Below are 12,782 nucleotides of genomic sequence, written 5' to 3'. Positions count from 1 at the left end.
GACCATTTACTCAAAGCATTTCGCCTGCCTACTCTAGCAAGCTCTACCAAAACCTGACGTCCAGGGGCTCGTTCCTAGCTCATGTGGACTCGTTCCTCGGCATGCCCATTTGACTCCAAACTCCATACCCGACTGTTTTTACCCAAACCGTTCACAAGGATGGAATGGTACCATCTCCTGTGACAGAAAACACACGCTCCAGTTTGCTGCTAATCTACATCACCTGGCAGTTGTTCGAAGTCGCCGGCTGTTGTGACGTCGGTGCGGTAACTGTGTGCTGCCACTCGAGGTGCTCCTGATATGCCACCATGTCTTCGTACCCGAGATCCGGCCTGTAAGCGTCCTCTTCATCATACTGCTCCTGGGGTTCTGTCGAGTCCTCCTCGCAGTAGGGGCACAGCAGGCCGGCCAGCCAGTCTCGGGGTTGCGGCGCTACATGGTTGGCGATGGCAACTGGCGCAAACACGACCTGCTTCTCCTGATGGCCCGATAAGCTGAACCCTGTCGCCTGCCAGTGTGGGTTGTTTGTCGTCGGCGACAAGGTCAGGATGGGGGAAGCGGCGGCCTCCTGGAACGTCCGGATCGAGGGCATATTCTCAATGTCCTCCCATATAATGTGGCCGTCGCAGTAGTCGCACACAAACGCAATGTCTCGATCGCCGAATCGCTTGAACGACCCGACAGTGTTGCACAGCCGCAGCTCTTCTTGGTACCTCCGCACATACTCTGCTTCATCCGGGACTGTCCGGTTGTCCCTCCATTCGCGCTGCTTCCTGTGGACGAGGAATGCGCCCAGACACCGTGAAGAACCTTCCTTCTCCGAGTTGAATATTCGTTGCGCCGCTCGGCATTGCGCTCTGTGTAGTTTTCGCTGGAGGTCGTGTGTCTCGCGTACCCATATTGATTCGATCTTGCCGCCGGAGCGACTCCAGTACCTTAGGTTTTCTATATGCGAGTTGAATCGAGTCTGTAAGCTTCTCAATTCCTGAATGGATTCATCTAAGAGAAACGTAAGCCAGAGAGCTTCACAGCGGTCACAACCACAATGAGCTTACGTTTACGGTCGCTCTCGTAGTAAATCTGACCGTTGACCAGAGGCGACAGCTCTTGAAAGTCCTTCTTGGCCTCGTCGAGCACCTTTGCCAGGGCGCGGACCTGCTCGTGCTCGTCGGGGCCCCAGAGGGTCTTGTCGGCCAGGCTGAGTATGCGCAGTCCCTCGGCGACTAGCTTCGCAATGGCCGCAAGCAGTGAGCCGACCGAGTCGAGGCTGCTCATGGTTCGGAGGAACCGGGGATTTGCGCGGAGGGAGAAAGAGACCGGGGCTGACTCTGGTCGGCGGCTCGGGGTCCTCCCAATGGCCGGGAGCGGAGGCGGGGTCGCGTGTGATGTGTCGGAGCTGAAGGAAGCCCGGGACCTTTGAAGAGTAGGTAGGTAGTTGTCGTCGGCCGTAGGTGTAGCCGGAGGGAGCAAGATCAAAGACTCCAACCTCTACTCAAATCACCGTCGTCGTCGCGGGGCGAGGAACAGAAGCGACTGGGGACCGCACATGGGCGTCGTCGGCTCGAACCGGTCTCCGGTTCGAAAGGGCGGGAGCTTGGAGCAGACGAGAGAGGACAGAGCTGTTTAATACGTGAACCAAGGCATGAGGCTGAGTACCTGGCAGCGACGTGGGGCGGGCATACGAAATCGCAGGTAGCGGAGCGTAGGTTTTTGCCGAAGCCAGATATGGAGATGGGATGTGGTGTCCTTGAGGGTCAGCGGCAGGGGTCCCGTCCGCCGTCAGAGTGTCCCTGGAGAGTATCGTGAGAGATGGCGTCGGCCCCGGTGAGGCTGTGCAAAAGAATGTTACTGGGTTGCTCGGGAGAGGAGGGATGTTTTGCCTTGGGGTCTAGGGGGAGATCCAACGGTGGACCTTGGCGGGAGGATGACAGGAGTGAGATCTGCCTCTGAAGGGTCCAGACGACAACGTGACCACTTGTTTCCAACTGTTGATCCAACATCGAGCTCCTCCGCAGTATGACGGAATGGGAACTGACCGACTGTGGCTCGGTTTCACTCATGTTTTGTGGCTCCCCTGACTCTCGTTGGAGGGCCCGTAATGCTTGTCGCGTCCCTGAGAATCCCCCTGTAGCGACTCCGCCATGACGCTGCCGGTGGATCCAAACGGGCTGTGAGGGCGGGCCGGGGAGCTACCTAGCTCGAACGGTCAATCGTTAATTCGACTGTTCCGGAGAGTTACGAGAAGAGACAAGAGAGAAGGTGAATTGTATGAAGAATTGGAGTGCAAATATTGACGACTTAAAGACAGAATTTTGTATATGATGCAAATACATAGTATTTATACAACACATGGAGAGGGTCAGTCATATAAACCCAACATCCAATGCTCCTGGGCACTCCTATCAACATGGAACTAACAAGTGTCATCTATTACAGAATCCCATCATTGACTGCCGCCCATAACCCCCAATTGACCCAGAGCAAGTCTCCAACATTCATATTCACTTGCGCTTCTTGGCCTTGCCGGTATCGGCACCACTGGCCTTGGCCTCAACCTTGGCCTCGACCTTCTTGATATCCTCAGCCAACACCTCCTTGGCCTCATCCTTGGCCTTCTTCTCATCCTCCGCCTCATCCTCACCACCCTGGCCAAACTCGTTGACACGAGAGTAGTCGATCCTGTACGCCCATCGTTGGTAGATGTACACGAAGAAGATGATGTCGTCACGGAAGGTAGCCAGGCGATGCAGGATGGGCATCTTGATGGTGAAGGCAAACAGGTCGTCGATAAAGGTGTTGAGGAACTTGTACATCATGGCCTTGGCGGGCATGTGCGCAACGCTCTTGAGGCGGTAGTTGATGTACAGCGAGGGAACCATCATCAGGAATCCGTAGGCGTAGACGGATCCCACCAGGGTTGTGATGATGTATGAGTACCACGACTTGTGAGAGTCATAGATCAGCGAGTAGATGCCGTAGGCAATCAGGAGAGGAACGCCAGCCATGTACATATACTTGAAGGCGATCTCATCGTACTCCTTGGTCTTCTCCTCAGTCTCGGTCAACTTCTGCTTGTCCTCAAAGGTAACCGTGTAGGGGAGGAATGATCCGGGTGCGCCGGGACGGACGCGCACGTTGACGACGGTTGTAATCTTCCAGAACTCAATGACGATACCGACGACCTGGCTACCCAGGATCATCCAGCTGGTGTTTTGCGAGTTGTCCAGGAGATAGAGGAAGATGACAGTCTGCATGAAGACGTTGGCCAGAATGGAGCGAACCGAGATACCGACATTGTCCTTCTTCTTGCGGTAGTGGGCAATATCAGATCCGAAAGCAAGGGTCTCGAGAATCATGTGCAGGATGCTGACCACGATGGTGACGCCGAGCAAGTAAGGATTTGAGTCAAGGAAAACCTCCTTGATCATCTCAATCTCGGTACCGTCGCCACCGCCAGGGAGAGAGGCTCCGAAAGCAGCCTGTCGGGCAGACTCCTTGGAGTTGGCCTCGAGAGTGGCCATTAGCTGGAACTGCCAACCGGCCAGGTTGCCAAGGTCAATACGCAGGGGAAGTTCCTTAACTGTGTCGTTGAGAAGAGTCATCTGGTTTGTGAGTTGCCAAAAGTTGTTGATGAACAGAACGGGATCTATCATGTTAGTCTTCAGGTCAGCAGACGGCGTAGGGATATCACGTACAATACCAGCCGTTCTGGCCCGATCCGTCTCGGGCACCAGTGGCCTCTAGGCGCATGTATTGTCGGATTTGAGGACCCATCACGCCAAATTCCTTGACGCCCAGGTCAGAGACGAAGGAGAAGGTTGCATTGGGATGGTAGTAGTTGGCGATGACAGGACCCGTTGCCTTTTCCTCCTCGGTCAACTCCTCAACAGGAGCCGGAAGATCCTCAAGCAAGTTTCGCGTCTTTGCAACCTTCTTCTTGGGGAGGTACTGGGTCAAAGGCCATGTAAAGTGATAGGCCTTGGCAGTATCAAATCCAGGTTGCTTGGGGTCCAGGTTGCTTCCGGTGAGACCGACGTAGAAGTGGCCCCAGAGGGTGCCATTGTGCTGGACAGCAGGGGGGACGGTAAACGTCGTCTCAACGGTTCGCTTATCAGACTTGTTGCTGAGATGGAAATCCTTCTCCTGCAAGACGACATACTCGTCGGCGGTCTCGGAGATGGGGATGGGGTTGAACGACTGCGACAGGGTCACGACGATGTCGACGTGGCTGTCCTGAGGCCAGATGGGCGCAACGTTCTTGGGGAACGCACGATACGTGGCGCCCTCGTTGAGCTCCTTGGGGCGAAGCTCAAACGGAGGGATGCCCTCTGTGTTGCCAGGGACCTTGATGATCTCGCCCGTCTCGGGGTGGTTGATGGCGACGGCTCGCTGATCCTTCTTGGTGGCGTAGTTGAGAGCCATGTTGAAGCCAAAGTAGATGGCGCCGCCGAGGAGGAGCTTGTTGAAATTGAATCCCTGCGTGGAACGATCGCGATTAGCTTGTTATCCATGGTCGAGGTCTCTTGACCTCTGTTTGCGACGACTTACACCTCCTTGCTGCTGCTCCCCTTGGCCAGCTTGCCTCTGGGGCAAGACTTGTGCTTCGGCCATGGTTTGGGTTGTCGCTCGTGGTCCAGTTGCAAGGTATTGCAAGAGACCTGATCGAGGCAAACTGGGTGGCCGGACGGACGATACCTTGAAGTCGGAAGGTCAAGGTGGTTGGTTGTCGCGCCTCAGGCAAGATGTGTCAAGTTGTCGCAATGGATCTATGGAAATCCCCTCGCCTCATGCCTCCTGAGGGAAGTGGCTGACCCTGGGGTAGGTGACGTGCTGGGGCTGCCTCCGCCCGCGAATCAGCGATTGGCTGGTTGCCACGTCCCGCCTGTGCTGGCCGTTGTCGGCCCTGTTCTGTACCACGTTGAGGCGACGAGCTACAGCGTACGTCCACTGTCGTTCAGGGCATCATGGGTCCCCGCCTTCACCGGTCTAGCAGCCTAGGTGGCCATCACCAAGCGAGTCGTCCATGACGAGCCCCGCCATCCGACGCTCCAACCAACGTCTGGCTTCTCAATGGAACTTCTGGACAACGTAACAGGCTCTTGGACTAGGCTCTGCTAGGCATCGCTCCTCTGTGCTAGTTAAGTTGAGAGATACAGAGATGGCGTCGGTGAGGCTGTGCAAAAGAATGTTACTGGGTTGGGAGAGGACGTCTACTTCGAGGGCGGGAATAAGGAGAGTCTAATGGTGGACCTTGTGTACATTCCCGTGTCCAGCTGACCTCTTCCAGTGATGGCATTGTCCACTCGCAGAGCCAATGCTGATCTTCCGCTGTTACACCACTGACATGCCAGTCCCGAGCGGCATGGCTGCAACAATGGAAGGCCTAGCATGGGGGGCCAAAAGCTCCGAATCCCGATAGGCGTGTCGTGTCTCAACTCTGGACTTGCCCGACTATATAAACTTCTCTGAATCTCAACTTTATCCCAACTCTCTTTCTTCTTTTTGTTTCTTTCCTCTTGGGTTTTGATCTAGCTTCTCTCTCTTGAACCTTCTCATCGTAACCCTCGCCACAGCATAGCGCTCTGACTAATAAGAGGAATCCTACGGTTATCACCCACCTCGTCATTTATTCTTCAACTTCTACACCGTACACAACACTATTCCAACTGACCGCAACTCAGTTTGAACAAACTTGACTTTATTTTGAAACATTTTCGTTCTCTTGGCACATACTCTTCTTGCCTATCTTTACACCGACACAAATCAACAACCAGCAACTCATCATGACTGCGGACAACACCCTCACCCCGGAGGCCATTGTCTCCCAGAACGGCTCTTCAAACGGCCAGCCTCGGACCAAGATCTGCGTCTACTGCGGTGCTGCCCCTGGCGCCAGCCCTGCTCACATTGAAGCCGCCCGCGCTCTCGGGAGGGCCATGGCCGCAAACAACATCGATCTAGGTGAGTCACTCTCCGGACTAGACCCATAAACCCCGGTCCAGCTGCCTCAAAGCCCGGCACCGGTCGGCCCCGACCGATTCACCGGCCGCTTCTTTCGGGACTTTTGTAAATCCCCGTTATCATTTGGAAACTAACACAGAGAATAGTCTATGGAGGTGGAACCGTCGGCCTCATGGGCGAGGTTGCCAAGACTCTCTGCTCAATCAACGGTCCAGAGTCTGTCCACGGCATCATCCCCGAGGCGCTCGTCAAGTACGAGCGGGACGGCACCTATGGTACCGTCAACAAGAACAACCATATTGTCCCTGAAGAGTCCGTCTACGGCCGGACAACTGTAGTCAAGGACATGCACACGCGAAAGAAGCTCATGGCTGAGGAGGTCTTTGCCGGTGGCCCTGGTAGTGGCTTTGTCGGTCTGAGCGGTGGCTTCGGTACCATGGAGGAGATCTTTGAGACCACCACCTGGAACCAGCTTGGCATCCATAGCCGTGGTATTGTGCTCCTCAACATTGAGGGCTACTGGGACGGCATTGTCCAGTGGATGGACCGTGCTGCTCAGGAGGGCTTCGTTAAGCCCGCCAACAAGGACATTCTGGTCACCGCCGATACCCCCGAGGGCGCCATCCAGGCCCTGCGCGACTACAAGGTGTCGGACGCCATCTACCAGCTTCAATGGGGTAACCAGTAGACAGGTGGGATAGACAGGCGCCAGCGTTTTGGGATTGGGATTGGATATGGGCCAGACGGTCAGGCGTTATGACGGGCGACTTTTACAGATGGTGACTCTACTCCACAATCAAGGACGGGATATATATAGACTGGCGCTCCCATGAATAGATGAACTCATGACAAATGACTTGTCTCGACGTTAGACCCGCGAAATGCTGCCTTGCAGCCTGTAATTGTACATGATCTATTTAGCTAGCAACCCGACGCCATGTGTATCCCCTCCATCATGGTGATGCATCTAGCTGTCAACCTCCATACCCTCACCCTCACCTTCGCCCTCCTCTCCGCCACCTTGGCTTTCGCCAACGCTCTCGATCCATGGCTGCACCTCGAATCCGTCGTACAGCTTGAATGGCTCGACCTTCTTCTTTCCGTCCACTGTGTTGATGCCCACCACACCGACTGATGTGTTCTCCACCGTCAGCTCCTTGTCCTGCACCAGACTCTCCTTAAGAGCCTTGAGTCCATGCTTGATCAGATCCTCTCTCGAACAGTCGGCAAAATCATCGATGTTGCGCTCAAGGTATGTCCGGGCCATCTGACTGCGCGCGCCAATGGCGAAGGCGAGCATCTCCTCTGTCATGCCCGAGGGCTGGAACTCGAACAGGTGGGGTCCACGCTCGTCAACGCCAGCGACGAGCAGGCCAACGCCGTACGGTCGCTTTCCGTACATCTGGGTGTTCATCTGGGCCTTCTCGCCAATCATGTCGACGAGGGAGCGGAGAGGGATGGCGCGGCCGTAGGTGAGTCGGTGGCCTAGGCACTGCTGCTTCATAAAGTTGGAGAGGACGCGAGCGTCAGAGGTGAGACCGGCGATGGCGATACCGGCGTGTTCGTCAATGGTAAAGAGCTTCTTCTGGTACGACGAGAGCTCCTCGGCGTTGCGCTGTTGGAGGCAGGGTTAGATACAGGCTGCTCGTTGAGCTGATGCGGGCGCAGGAGAGATGGGTGTACCTTGACGGCGCAGAGCACTGCATGGGTCTTGCTGGCGATTCCGACGACGACTGAACCTTGCTTGACTGCCTCAGCAGCATACTCGATCTGGAATATTCGGCCCTGGGGCGAGCTTGGGAGGGTCAGCTTGCTGGAGATACCGGGTGAAGCTAACGACGAGCTTAGGTGACGTACAAGGTAACCGAGTCGTTGTCGTAGTTGTTTCTGAACATGGTGAAGGATTAGCTGCTCGAGCAGCGTCGCGAGGGATCTGGGGTCGGTAGGCGGATGCACGGGCGTTGGTGATGGGAGATGTAGAGCTTCGTTTGGGCGTGGGTTTATGGGGTTGGTTGTTACTGGAGGTCGGGATGGAGTTGAGGTGGTCAAGCGTCAAGCACCAGGCAGCTCAAGCTTCGTCGCCTGGTTGCGCTGGGACCTGCAGCCTCCCTTTCTGCCGTGGATACGCCGACACACCGCCTTCCCGATTTGGGAGCTTTCATGATGACATGGAGGATGCTTTTTCCTCCATTTCAAAGCGTCCAATGCAGCAGGAAGTTGAGTAAATCATTCACTTACTGATTGATGGCCATTTCTATTAGTTTATGTCTTCTGTTGTCACATATAGAACCGCAGTCCAATTCGTGTCTATCGTTTTACTCGCCCTGCCTTGGCTGCTGCAGCAAACCCCCCATCAAACAGCCCTGCAATGTCAAACCCCATGTCAAAGCACAGGCTTTTACTTGTTCTAGCTCCAAGACCCATCACAACTCATCCTCTTGTATAAAAAAATCCTATCAATATCAATGACTCTGATTGCTTGGTTAAAAACCCCCCAAGGCGCCTCCTCCGAGACCGGCCTGGGGACATCCCACGCTCTCGACGCCCCAGGTGCGGAGTCAATTGTACCGGCAGAGGCCCAGCGAATAAAGGCTGCAGTTTACCAACGGCATTTCTCCCTTGACTAATAATTGCGCAGTGTAAGAGACAGAGAGAAAGATTCCAAAGTGAAAATCTTGGCGTGGCCTCACTCCTCTTTTCGCAACCTTTGATATCACTCGATTAACCGCTTAGAGTCACCCGTTGAGCATCTTCCGTGAGGTCTTTTCCTATTGGATGACTCACTGTACCTTTTGGCGAGCTTGACTTTTTGACAAAACTCCATCTTTTCCGCTCCCTTACATCTTCACGTCTTCATTCACGCTTCTTCTGCAACCAACCAACAATGCCTTCCAGATCTGAAATTACCTACTTTGGTGCCGGGCCAGCGGCTTTGCCTACTGACGTGCTTGAGACTGCCGCGCAGGCATTGCTTGACTACAATGGCACTGGCCTCGGAAGTAATAGATATAATGTTATTTCACATATTTTGTCGCTAATACCTACTTAGTTTCTGAACATTCGCATCGTTCTGAGCTAGCAGCCAACATCCTCAACGAAGCCAAGGCGGATCTTGCCTCCTATCTCGACATCCCTGAGGACTATGAGGTTCTCTTCATGCAGGGTGGCGGCACCGGAGAGTTCTCCGCCACCATGTACAACCTTGTTGGTGCGTGGGTGACCAAGAAGAAGGCCCAGATCGTCGCCTCCCTCAACAAGCCCGAGGACGACCCTCTTGTGGAGCAGGAGCTCCGAAATGCCGTCGACAAGGAGCTCAAGGTGGATTACATCGTCACTGGCGGCTGGTCGCAGAAGGCTTCCGAGGAGGCCAAGCGACTTCTTGGTCCTGAGCACGTCAACATTGTTGCCGATGCCCGCAAGGTCAACGATGGCAAGTATGGTAAGATCCCTGATGAGAGCACCTGGAGCATCTCCAAGGATGCTGCTCTGGTCTACTACTGCGACAACGAGACTGTCGATGGCGTCGAGTTCCCCGCCTTCCCCAAGTCTCTGACTCCCGGACCTGATGGCAATGGCCCTATTGTGGTGGCCGACATGTCGTCCAACATCCTCTCTCGACGAATTCCTGTCAAGAACTACTCCGTCATCTTCTTCGGAGCCCAGAAGAACCTCGGCTGCACTGGTGTCACTGTTGTGATCATCAAGAAGAGCCTCCTCCCTCCCCAGACTTCTCAGCCTCCTGCTCCTCTCCTCAGGAAACTTGGTCTTCCTATTCCTCCCATCATCTTCCAGTACGAGACCATTGCCAAGAACAACAGTCTCTACAACACCCTCAGCATCTTCGAGTGAGTATTCAGTGAAAACTGAGCAAATTGCTTAGCTGACTCGGATTTAGTGTCTACATTGCTGGTCAGGTTCTCAAGAAGCTGCTCCGCACTTATTCCAACAAGGTTGACGGCCAGGAGGCCGTGGCCGTCAAGAAGGCCGACCTCATCTATGCTGCTCTCGAGGCCCACCCCGACGTGTACAGAATTGTCCCCGACAAGTCTGTCCGCTCAAGGATGAACATCTGCTTCCGCGTCACCAAGAACGGCGACACTGATGCGACTGAGAAGACCTTCCTGAAGGAGGCCACCAGCCTGGGCCTGACTGGTCTCAAGGGTCACCGCAGCGTCGGCGGTATTCGTGCCAGCAACTACAACTCGATTCCCCTGGAGGGCGCTGAGAAGCTTGCCAAGTTCATTGAGACTTTTGCTTCTTCTTGAGTGGTTTTGAAATAGGTGAATGAGGTTATAGGGTAGGTGAAAGATGTGGATGTGAAACGAGGATGAAGGGAAAGGCAGTCAACCTAAAATGGGTGCTAAATTCAACATATTTAGCACATTTATCAGGCATAGGATACAAATAGTAAATCAAAGTAAAATTTCAACACACGATTACGCTCCTGTAGATTCTGGTTTGGGGATGAGAGGGCTTCCTTTACTGGGCAGTGTTGTAGTGGGCTGTGGCCGCTGTAACGTCTCGGCCTCAGGTCTCGTGCACTGTGGAAAGTTGCCGTCCCGCAAAACACAAGATTTATCATCCTCATCAACAGCAACCATTTGAACACCCAATGTCTTGCCTCGTTTTAATACTCCAGTAACTCATTTAACCTTCTAGATTTCATTGTCGCTCATGCTCAGGCGTAGTCTCCGTCCGAGGAGACTCAATTGCGCCCAGACAGCCTCACGATTCTCAGTTCTAGCCACAAGCGGCCGATTTCATCCCACCTCATTATCACCACAACCCTGCCCCGGCACTAGATTATCGAGAGCCTTCTCACAGCAGTCATGGCATACTCATGAACCTGATGATACGGCTAGACTCCCGGCTGTAGATGACACCATATATGCCCTGTCGACTGCTCAGGGCCGAGCTGGCATTGCTGTGATTCGCATATCAGGCCCATCGTGTCTTGAAGTAAGTAGTCTTAAATGCCTCATCCAATACCCATGCTAACTCGAACATCTAGATTTACAAGGACCTGTGCCCGTCAAAACCGCTACCAAAGCCAAGGTATGCAACTGTGAGATCTCTTTATGACCCAAAGCCTGCCAGAGATGGACCCATCGTCCTAGACTCGGAAGCCCTCCTCCTTTACTTCCCCAACCCAAAGACAGTAACGGGCGAAGATGTCCTAGAATTACATGTTCATGGCGGAGCGGCCACCGTCAAGGCAGTGCTATCCGCGATCCCACGATGCTCCACAGCCCAGCGTATCCGATACGCCGAGCCTGGCGAGTTCACCAAGCGCGCCTTCTTCAACGACCGGCTCGACCTTGCTCAGATTGAATCCCTGAGTGACACGCTTGCCGCAGAGACGGAGCAGCAGCGTCGTGCGGCTGTACGCGGAAACTCGGGAGCGCTGGGTCGCCAATACGAGGCGTGGAGGGAACAGCTGCTGCTCGCGCGAGGGGAGATTGAGGCGCTGATCGACTTCTCCGAGGACCAGCACTTTGATGAGTCCCAGGCAGACTTGCTGCACAATGTAACGACTCAGGTCGCAAGGATGCTACACAGCATCGAGCTGCATGAGCAGGGAAGCCAGCGGAGCGAGCTCCTGAGGAATGGGATCCGAATCGCGCTGCTGGGGCCGCCCAACGTCGGAAAGTCGTCCCTCATGAACCTCATCGTCGGACGGGAGGCATCCATCGTGTCCGGGGAGGCTGGCACGACCCGCGACATTATCGAGGCCAGCCTGGACATCCGTGGCTATTTATGTTCGTTTGCGGACACGGCAGGATTTCGCTCCAACGGCTCTGGGACGATCAACGGGGTTGGCGGTGGCGCAATTGGGGCCGTGGAAGAGGAGGGAATCCGGCGAGCGAAGCAAAAGGCCATGGACTCGGACCTTGTCATCGTGCTGGCGTCTGTCGAGGATGGTCCTGGAGGATCATTTCTGCAGTACGATGAGGAAACTCTGGACCTGGCTGCGGGCGCCGAGGATTGTCTTATTGTGGTCAACAAGCGGGACGCAGTTGACGCTGGGCAGTTTGAGAAGCTCGTCGAGGATTTCCGTCGGACCGTCTCTGGAAAGGCCCCCAAGCTAGCGGCGGCTGAGCTCGTGTCCATCTCGTGTAAGGAGGCTCAGACGTTGGGATCGGAGAGCAAGGACCCAGGCGGCGTCCAAGCGGTGATGGACCAGCTCGTGGGGTCCTTTGAGAAGATGACATCCATGCCCGTCGATCTCCAGGATCTGCTGGGGGTCACGGAGCGGCAGCGGCAGCTCCTGGTCAAGTGCCGGGGTCACCTGGAAGACTTCATGGCCGAGGCCACACCGGAGGAGGAGGGCATGGATGCGGACACGGTGCTCGCGGCCGAGTACCTCCGATACGCTGCGGACTGCCTGGCCCGGATCACGGGGCGCGGGGAGTTTGGGGATGTGGAGGATGTGCTTGGGGTTATTTTCGAGAAGTAAGTTCTGACGAGGAGGAGGCTATGTTTGCATGATTATAGGATATGAGGATGCTGACTCGTGACTCTGCTAGGTTCTGTGTTGGTAAATGAGCGAAGGAAGCTGACGAGGAACAAGGAAGTTGATAAAAATGCGAACAATGTTGCTCTATCTCAAAGGCAAAATTCTATATCTCCTGATCTAATGAAAAAAACGCCGCCTTATGCAGATGTGATGAAGAGGAGGAGACAAAATGCTAATGTCTAAAAAAGGAGCGAACCGACCACCAGGGTTATCCAATCGCCATAGCAAGAATCGAAAAGGAATGAAATAGAGAGAAAAGAAAAAGCAAGGATGAAGGAGAGATGCTAGTTTTTCGCTTTCCGCC

At 54.6% G+C, this 12,782-nt stretch overlaps 5 protein-coding genes across 5 annotated transcripts; 2 read left to right on the top strand and 3 right to left on the bottom strand.

Moving 5' to 3' along the window:
* Window positions 1-214: 214 nt before the first annotated feature.
* On the bottom strand, window positions 215-1,275 carry MRS44_012281 (uncharacterized protein; the record flags this gene model as incomplete). Its single annotated transcript, XM_046269532.2, has 2 exons — window positions 215-999; window positions 1,056-1,275. The coding sequence occupies 2 exons, from the start codon at window positions 1,273-1,275 to the stop codon at window positions 215-217; spliced, it is 1,005 nt and encodes a 334-aa protein (XP_046133268.1).
* Window positions 1,276-2,501: 1,226 nt separating this feature from the next.
* On the bottom strand, window positions 2,502-4,611 carry MRS44_012280 (uncharacterized protein; the record flags this gene model as incomplete). The annotated part of the gene is made up of 3 exons (XM_046276187.2): window positions 2,502-3,646; window positions 3,696-4,476; window positions 4,549-4,611. 3 exons carry the CDS (start codon window positions 4,609-4,611, stop codon window positions 2,502-2,504), a joined length of 1,989 nt encoding a protein of 662 aa, XP_046133269.1.
* Window positions 4,612-5,783: 1,172 nt separating this feature from the next.
* On the top strand, window positions 5,784-6,649 carry MRS44_012279 (uncharacterized protein; the record flags this gene model as incomplete). The annotated part of the gene is made up of 2 exons (XM_046276188.2): window positions 5,784-5,961; window positions 6,108-6,649. 2 exons carry the CDS (start codon window positions 5,784-5,786, stop codon window positions 6,647-6,649), a joined length of 720 nt encoding a protein of 239 aa, XP_046133270.1.
* A 279-nt stretch (window positions 6,650-6,928) lies between these two features.
* On the bottom strand, window positions 6,929-7,856 carry MRS44_012278 (uncharacterized protein; the record flags this gene model as incomplete). Its single annotated transcript, XM_046276189.2, has 3 exons — window positions 6,929-7,576; window positions 7,645-7,756; window positions 7,819-7,856. The coding sequence occupies 3 exons, from the start codon at window positions 7,854-7,856 to the stop codon at window positions 6,929-6,931; spliced, it is 798 nt and encodes a 265-aa protein (XP_046133271.1).
* Window positions 7,857-8,845: 989 nt separating this feature from the next.
* Window positions 8,846-12,418, top strand: MRS44_012277 (uncharacterized protein; the record flags this gene model as incomplete). Its single annotated transcript, XM_046280062.2, has 5 exons — window positions 8,846-8,960; window positions 9,011-9,806; window positions 9,857-10,198; window positions 10,824-10,920; window positions 10,973-12,418. 5 exons carry the CDS (start codon window positions 8,846-8,848, stop codon window positions 12,416-12,418), a joined length of 2,796 nt encoding a protein of 931 aa, XP_046133272.2.
* Between the last annotated feature and the right edge of the window lie 364 nt (window positions 12,419-12,782).

Source organism: Fusarium solani (genome assembly GCF_023522795.1).
Source record: "Fusarium solani strain SB1 chromosome Unknown bctg00000008, whole genome shotgun sequence".
NCBI classification, from domain to species: domain Eukaryota; kingdom Fungi; phylum Ascomycota; class Sordariomycetes; order Hypocreales; family Nectriaceae; genus Fusarium; species Fusarium solani.
This window is presented reverse-complemented; position numbering and strand designations above follow the sequence as displayed.